Source organism: Pseudoliparis swirei, chromosome 17, assembly GCF_029220125.1.
Source record: "Pseudoliparis swirei isolate HS2019 ecotype Mariana Trench chromosome 17, NWPU_hadal_v1, whole genome shotgun sequence".
Taxonomy (NCBI): domain Eukaryota; kingdom Metazoa; phylum Chordata; class Actinopteri; order Perciformes; family Liparidae; genus Pseudoliparis; species Pseudoliparis swirei.
The window spans coordinates 23684623-23692734 of record NC_079404.1 but is presented as its reverse complement, the minus strand read 5'-3'; the positions used below and the strand labels follow the sequence as shown (position 1 = coordinate 23692734).

At 48.8% G+C, this 8112-nt stretch overlaps 1 protein-coding gene across 3 annotated transcripts in view; it reads right to left on the bottom strand.

Annotated features, from left to right (window-relative positions):
• Positions 1-505: 505 nt before the first annotated feature.
• slc8a1b (solute carrier family 8 member 1b) overlaps positions 506-8112 on the bottom strand; it is an 87461-nt gene continuing 79854 nt past the window's right edge. For all 3 annotated transcript variants that reach the window (XM_056436081.1, XM_056436082.1, XM_056436083.1), the window contains 2 exons: positions 5201-5304; positions 506-5092 (listed from right to left, as the gene is read on the bottom strand). In XM_056436081.1, coding sequence (XP_056292056.1) covers positions 4820-5092; positions 5201-5304 — 377 coding nt within the window. In that variant the 3' untranslated portion in view covers positions 506-4819. The remainder of the gene's footprint in view (positions 5093-5200; positions 5305-8112) is intronic.

The window sequence follows — 8112 nt, the reverse complement described above, 5'->3', positions numbered from 1 at the left end:
TGTTGCTGTGTCTTGATGCTTTGGCAATATTGTTGTTGCAACTTTCATGCCAATAAAGCTGATTGAATTAGAATTGAATTGAGAGAGAGAGGGGGAGAGAGGGAGTGGGGGGGAGGTAGAGACAGACAGACAGACAGAGAGAGAGAGAGAGAGAGCGACAGGGAGGACACTGGGACAGACAGACACCATAACGATACACATGCTGGGCAGGAGAATCATTTTCAATCTCTCTGACCCAGAAATAAATGTATGGCTGTAACTTCATTTTTTAAAAGTTTGTCATTAACGTTCAACGTTCCTCCTCCTCCTCCTCCCGCTCTTTATCGCCGTCCGTCTACATCGTTAAATGTCACTCCTTGAGGGGAGAGAATAGCTCCGGTAATTGTCGAACATTAAAATGCCGAGCGGCGCCTCAGCGTGACGCCGCTCGGCTGCACCAGCAGGGGGCGCCGGTCCGTCCTCCAGCTCCTCGACTCCTCAGACGGTTTAAGAAGCGAACGAGGCGTTGAAGACTCGTCTTTAATCTTTACAAGCAACATCGATAGGACGGTTCACCGCCGAAGAGTTTCCCTTTTTAACATCAGGTTCAACATTATTATTGTTTACATCAATTAACAAAAAAAAGATTTTAAAAAATCGTTGTGGTTTTTCCAACAGAAGCAACTTTTGTCAGCGTTTTCTTCCCCTCTTTTTTTCTTTCGACGAAACAACAGCCGTTTCACACAAGCGACAAGAACCAGTGCAACACGTTTCCTTCATTTAAAGCCCCGCCCTCTTCTTTAAACCCCCACCACAGAAGAAGAAAATAAAATGTAAAAGTCTGCAGTCTACGGCTTGTTTTTCTATTTTTTTTCTATTTTTTTTAACAGAAGCGGCCTTACTGACCTTTGACCCTTCGGACATCTAGAGTCAGGAAGCGACGCCTCAAGTGTGTGTGTGGGGGGGGGGGGGGGGGGGTTGGTTGAGGGGGGGGAGCCGCCTCTGAAGACCCCGGTCTCTCATCTCGGGGCTCCGAACAGCCGCCGCTAACCTGCCAATCGGACGAGCTTTTTAAAAGTCAAGGCTCGATACTTTGTAGCAAAACAGAACCGAACTCCCCGTCGAGGAAATAAACTCGTGTTTGGCGTCTGGAAAAAACTTGTGCGGCAAACTAACCGGACGGCAACGGCTAACGCGAACGTTTCATTTGCCGAGATAAGAAAATGAGTCCGCCGCAGTCACATCGCGAGTAAAATTCAACGGCCTCGGATCGTGAAGCAGCAGCTTCCACCGTGTTATTTATGATCTATTTTTATTTTTATTTTTTTATGATTATTTTTTATTATTTTTATTGCGCAAGCTTAGCATAACTATTTTTTATTTATTTATTTTTTTACAGTGTATAAACCTTTTAAGCGCCATGCCAGTGAAGAGACAAATGCATACACATTTAAATAGAAAGATTCCGGTTGAAACAACATCAAAGTCTCCTTTCAAAGTGTTAATGACACATGATTTATATTTGGTGTTTTAAGAAAAAGTTCCATTGGTTAGAAACCCTTCGACGGGTCGGGGGGCGGCGACTCGCTGATAGAAAGATTTCCCTTTGGCAAAACAGGGGTAAACTGCCACTCCAAGGCCTTCAGGGGAGAACAGCTACTCGAATGAGGGTTTGGCAAACACCAGGAATACAAGCACGTGTTGTTGTTGTTTACAGATTGAGCAACATTGGAGCCGCAAATAAAAGTCTGCATGCCGATTCCTCAGGATGTAGCTGTATCTCCGTGTACCGTCGCTTTCTAGAACGTCACCCGGTGGATTTACGTGTACCCTCTACTTCTGGAACGTCACCGGGTGGATCTCAGTGTACCTTTGCCTTCTGGAACGTCACCCGGTGGATTTACGTGTACCGTCTACTTCTGGAACGTCACTCGATGGATCTATGGAACGTTACTCGGTGGATCTCCGTGTACCGTCGCCTTCTGGAACGTCACTCGGTGGATCTCCGTGTACCGTCTACTTCTGGAACGTCACTCGATGGATCTATGGAACGTTACTCGGTGGATCTCCGTGTACCGTCTACTTCTGGAACGTCACTCGATGGATCTCTGGAACGTTACTCGGTGGATCTCCGTGTACCGTCTACTTCTGGAACGTCACTCGATGGATCTATGGAACGTTACTCGGTGGATCTCCGTGTACCGTCTACTTCTGGAACGTCACTCGATGGATCTCTGGAACGTCACTCGATGGATCTCTGGAACGTCACTCGGTGGATCGGGAACTAACTGTTGTACAACATCTCCAGAATATCTGAGATCTAAAGTCTGTGGATTTGGCAAACTCCTTCGATCCAGGGCTCGGCTCAGGGGTGGTAAAAAGCTGTTCCTGTCACGTGACTTTTGCCAAGTTTGAAATGGATTACATCCAACCCAGACTTACTTACTCTACAGATGACATTTAAATACTACGTATTATATTTTAAATCAAGTTTTTTAAAAACAAACAAACGTCAGCAGGAAATAATTTTGGCCATTTCAGATGCATATAGTGCCATTCAACTAACTATGGATGGACTTTGAGGACGCCTACTCGTAAAGTAAAGATCCGTGAACGTTGAAGAGTTAACAGTCTGAAGTGTAAACCGCTCAGTCGAGATATTTCATCTGTACTCTACTCGTCTCCAGACGGGATTCTCGAATTGTTTCTGGCCAAACATACGCAGAAATCGTTTTGCGATGAATTGTGAATCATTTGTTCTCTGTCGGGTAATATTCTTTAAGTCTAGTTCCTGATTCAAACAGCGATTTGGTTTCGGTTTAATTATTCTTAGCGCTGAACTTCCAAAATGAGGAAATCAGGAGACTTTCTATGGACGTTATACGATTTAAAACCCAGACGCACTGGTGTGGATGGAGCTTCGGGCGGCAGTCAAACCAAATCGTTTCGCGGCGAGCGGATTTACATTTTTGTTCCCTCGTGGCTGGATCTGAGGACTCTGGATCGCCTGTCGGGCGAGACGACGGGTCGTCTTTTCTCCGAAAGGTTTTCAAAAAGCTCATCTGCGCCTTGAGAAACCCGCCTTGATTTGGTATGAATGCCGCTTTAGAAAGACGAAGCTGGACTCACTTGAAGATACAGGTCCCAGAGGGGCGGCTTCTGGTTTACAACACGCCGCCAATCGAATAGCGGAATACTAATCTCATTTTCCCCATTTGGTTTAGTTGCATTCAAACCTCTGTGAGCTCGTCTGTGAATCACGCGCTCTCGGATGATGGTTCTTCGGTCAAGAACCAACACTTTCCCTGGTATATAAAGAAAGAACATAAAGCCGGACCTTCGTTGCTTCCCTCGGCTTCCGGCCTTCATAATCCACGTGTTGTAGCATTGTTAAGAAGCAGAAGGGTAAAGAACATATCATGGATGCTTTAATTTGGACTGAGATTGACCACAATTTATCGGAGGTCTTTGCAATGAACCCAATGAACCCAATGAGGTCCAATGAGGACTCAAGACTCGTCCGACCGGGTACTTTGGACCACCGGGGTGACGTTTGCCAATATTTAGGTGATTCTGAGTTCTTGGTTTTCCTTTCTAAGCCTCGTTGAGGAGAAGTCCAAATATCTGAGCAGTTGGAGCACAAATCTCTGTAAAATCGCCCCCTGAAGACCGATCCATGTGAAGACTGACACAGCAAGGGTCAGGGTGAAGGGATTAGTGGTTGTTTCTTACAAAGCCCTTAAGGATTTTTTGATTGGTTCATTGACCAGCCAGGGGGGGGGGGGGGGGAGGTGCTTAAGACACACAGGGACGATGACAGCCAATGAGGGTTCACAGAGGGCGGTGCCTACGGTTTAAAAGTCTATTGCAATGTTACGACCGACACGTGGATCTCGTAGTTTACGAATCGAAAAACAGAAACAAAACACACAAAACCTAGATATATCTATGCAATGATAATAGTTGCTCAAACAGTTTTAAACGGTAGCGTGGCCACTCTGCCTTCTCAGACGTGGCCTTCTTAAAGGTAAAAGCACGCCAACCCCGTCCTCCATTCATATTAGACCTTAAATCATTTACATCTATTGAATAAAGCGACAGAGAGAGAGCGTCACCGAGACATTCAGGAGGAGAATAGCGGAGCTATTCGAGCTCGAGGATTACATCTTCTCAACCTCAGGGGTGTTCAAATCGAACGCGCCCACTCCCTGCAAAAAGAAAAGAGTCTGACTCGGCGTTCCTAGAAGGCCGGGCGAGCGAGAGTCAAACGTTCCCGAGAAGAAACGCGCGTTCCGTCTCACGAAATTCTCTTTTTGTTGTTTTTTTCTTCACAGTAGGCTACTCGACCGTAGAAACGCACAACCACACACACACACACACTCTCACACACAGTTTGTTGTCGTGAAACAGTGGCGGCGGTACATCCAGGTTTCTTCCGTTGGTGTGTTCAGCATCGTCTGGAAAACACCCCATGAAAATCTTCATCTTCATCTTCTTCTTCTTCTTCTTCTATTCTTAATGGTGGAACCAGCTGAGACCCGTGGTGCGTGCGTTTTGGTCTAATTACGGGGGTTTAAGACAACTTGATTGGTTTTGATTTATAGATCAAGACATCAACAAAAAAACAAAAAAATCCTTAGTTTTTCCATCTCTTCTTCTTCCATCTCTTTTTTTAATTTCATCATCGTCCTTCCATGCATCCGTCTTTCCTTCCGTTCTGTGTTTGGATGCTTCACCGCGTCCTCCATTCCTTCATCTGCACATCCGTTCGCCCGCCAATCGACCTATTGCGTAAAGGGAGGGAGTCTCCTCGTGGTTCCCTTCGTCGTCTCCTGTCCCCTTAGAAGCCCGGGATGTGGCAGTAGGCCTCCAGTGAGGAGAAGAGGATGTAGAGGAGCCACAGGCTGAAGAACAGCATGCAGGTCAGGATCTTCGCCGTCCGCGGACCCCCCAGCTCTCCGCCGATCTCCGGCCGCCGCCGGTACATCAGCACGCCGACGGCGATGAAGGCGAAGATGGTGAAGAGCGTGACAGAGAAGGCCAGCGTGCCCGGATCCACCCTGAACTCCTGCCCCTTGCTGTTGTGGTAGATCGCGGCGATGGACCACGCCACCTGTCGAGCAGCAGCACAATCGGAGTGAACCACGTGAAGCGCTCAACGACCGCACGAGTCAAAGAACCAACGAAGAAGTCGGTCGGCGGTCGAAGGAGCCGGACTCACCCCGATGCCCAGGAAAACGTTGACGGCGTTGGAGCCGGTCACATTGCCGATGCACGCGTCGGCATACTGGTCCTGGGTCGCGGCCACCTTACTGGCAAAGGTGTCTGAGGAAGACGAGAGATCACATGTGACTCAAAACATGTTCCTCACCTAGTATGGCGCCGATGCGGAAGTGTCTTAAAAGCTGCATTCTCCCTCCTGACCACCAGGGGGCGACTCCGCTGCTTGTATAGAAGTCGATGCTTCATGTATTAAAGCTGCGTTCTCTCTCCTGACCACCAGGGGGCGACTCCTCTGCTTGTATAGAAGTTGATGCTTCTTGTATTAAAGCTGCATTCAAGGATAATTCTGCCTCAGGGACAGGTCTGCATTGTGTGTGTGTGTGTGTGCACATATTACATTTTCTTTATGTGAGCATATATATGTGTGTGTGTGTGTGTAAGTGTGTGTGTAAGTGTGTGTAATAGGACGTAATACATCAACTTTCCCCCCGAGGTCCCTAAAGGGAGGACTGAGACCACCTGAGCCTGACATGACAAACAGCCCAATGCTAATGGGACATGCTGCTCACAGTGTGTGTGTGTGTGTGTGTGTGTGTGTGTGTGTGTGTGTGTTTGAGTGTGCGTGGGCGAAATGTGTTTAAAGATTTAATATGTTGAAAGTATATGACTGTGAGTCTGTTTTCCAAAGTAATTACAGTTGCCCAGTTGTTAATGTGTCTGCATGTTATACATCAATCATGTGGTGTGTGTGTGTGTGTGTGTGTGTGAGTGTGTGTGTGTGTGCAGAGGCAGGAGACCATGCCAAGGTTAAAACATCTTTAGCCTCCATTGCAGCTATTCTTCATGTTTAGAGGATGATGCACGCTGCTGTCTGCAACTGGGTCAGAACTAACTTTAAATTAATAGAGTCTAACTTTATTCAACTATTGTTTACATTTATTTATTTAAAGCTATTCCAGGGAGTTTATATTTATTGTTTGTGCTGGCGCCTCCTGTGGACTAAAGTGGTAGTGTTGGTTCTGGCGCCCCCTGTGGACTAAAGTGGTAGTGTTGGTTTTGGCGCCCCCTGTGGACTAAAGTGGTAGTGTTGGTTCTGGCGCCCCCTGTGGACAACAGTGGTAGTGTTGGTTCTGGCGCCCCCTGTGGACTAAAGTGGTAGTGTTGGTTCTGGCGCCCCCTGTGGACTAAAGTGGTAGTGTTGGTTCTGGCGCCCCCTGTGGTCTAAAGTGGTAGTGTTGGTTCTGGCGCCCCCTGTGGACTAAAGTGGTAGTGTTGGTTCTGGAGCCCCCTGTGGACAACAGTGGTAGTGTTGGTTCTGGCGCCCCCTGTGGACTAAAGTGGTAGTGTTGGTTCTGCTGCCACCTGTGGACTAAAGTGGTAGTGTTGGTTCTGGCGCCCCCTGTGGACTAAAGTGGTAGTGTTGGTTCTGGCGCCCCCTGTGGACAACAGTGGTACTGTTGGTTCTGGCGCCCCCTTTGGACAACAGTGGTAGTGTTGGTTCTGCTGCCCCCTGTGGACAACAGTGGTAGTGTTGGTTCTGGCGCCCCCTGTGGACTACAGTGGTAGTGTTGGTTCTGATGCCCCCTGTGGACTAAAGTGGTAGTGTTGGTTCTGGCGCCCCCTGTGGACTACAGTGGTAGTGTTGGTTCTGCTGCCCCCTGTGGACTACAGTGGTAGTGTTGGTTCTGGCGCCCCCTGTGGACTAAAGTGGTAGTGTTGGTTCTGGCGCCCCCTGTGGACTAAAGTGGTAGTGTTGGTTCAGGTGCCCCCTGTGGACTAAAGTGGTAGTGTTGGTTCTGGTGCCCCCTGTGGACTAAAGTGGTAGTGTTGGTTCTGGCGCCCCCTGTGGACTACAGTGGTAGTGTTGGTTCTGCTGCCCCCTGTGGACTAAAGTGGTAGTGTTGGGTTTGGCACCCCCTGTGGACTAAAGTGGTAGTGTTGGTTCTGGCGCCCCCTGTGGACTAAAGTGGTAGTGTTGGTTCTGGCGCCCCCTGTGGACAAAAGTGGTAGTGTTGGTTCTGGCGCCCCCTGTGGACAACAGTGGTAGTGTTGGTTCTGGCGCCCCCTGTGGACTAAAGTGGTAGTGTTGGTTCTGCTGCCCCCTGTGGACTAAAGTGGTAGTGTTGGTTCTGCTGCCCCCTGTGGACTAAAGTGGTAGTGTTGGTTCTGGCGCCCCCTGTGGATTAAAGTGGTAGTGTTGGTTCTGGCGCCCCCTGTGGACTAAAGTGGTAGTGTTGGTTCTGGTGCCCCCTGTGGACTAAAGTGGTAGTGTTGGTTCTGGTGCCCCCTGTGGACTAAAGTGGTAGTGTTGGTTCTGCTGCCCCCTGTGGACTAAAGTGGTAGTGTTGGTTCTGGCGCCCCCTGTGGACTAAAGTGGTAGTGTTGGTTCTGGCGCCCCCTGTGGACTAAAGTGGTAGTGTTGGTTCTGGCGCCCCCTGTGGACTAAAGTGGTAGTGTTGGTTCTGGTGCCCTCTGTGGACTAAAGTGGTAGTGTTGGTTCTGGTGCCCCCTGTGGACTAAAGTGGTAGTGTTGGTTCTGGCGCCCCCTGTGGACTAAAGTGGTAGTGTTGGTTCTGGCGCCCCTTGTGGACTAAAGTGGTAGTGTTGGTTCTGGCGCCCCCTGTGGAGTAAAGTGGTAGTGTCTCTTTCTCATTAAAGTAAATGTTTATTTCCTCAATCACACGTTACTAACTCTGCTTTCTCCCCGGAAGTCCTTTTGACTTTACGTCTCATGGGGTCATCGGACCCTATGAGACGGCATAGATCCTATCTGCCTGATGGATCGTCTGGGTCGTGGAATTCCTGCTCATGACTACGCCACTGTCCTGTTGAGACTCCGCCCACTCCTCCTCCCCACCGCCATCTGCCTGATGGATCGTGGAGGTCTCCATCGTGGAATATGCCTACTAT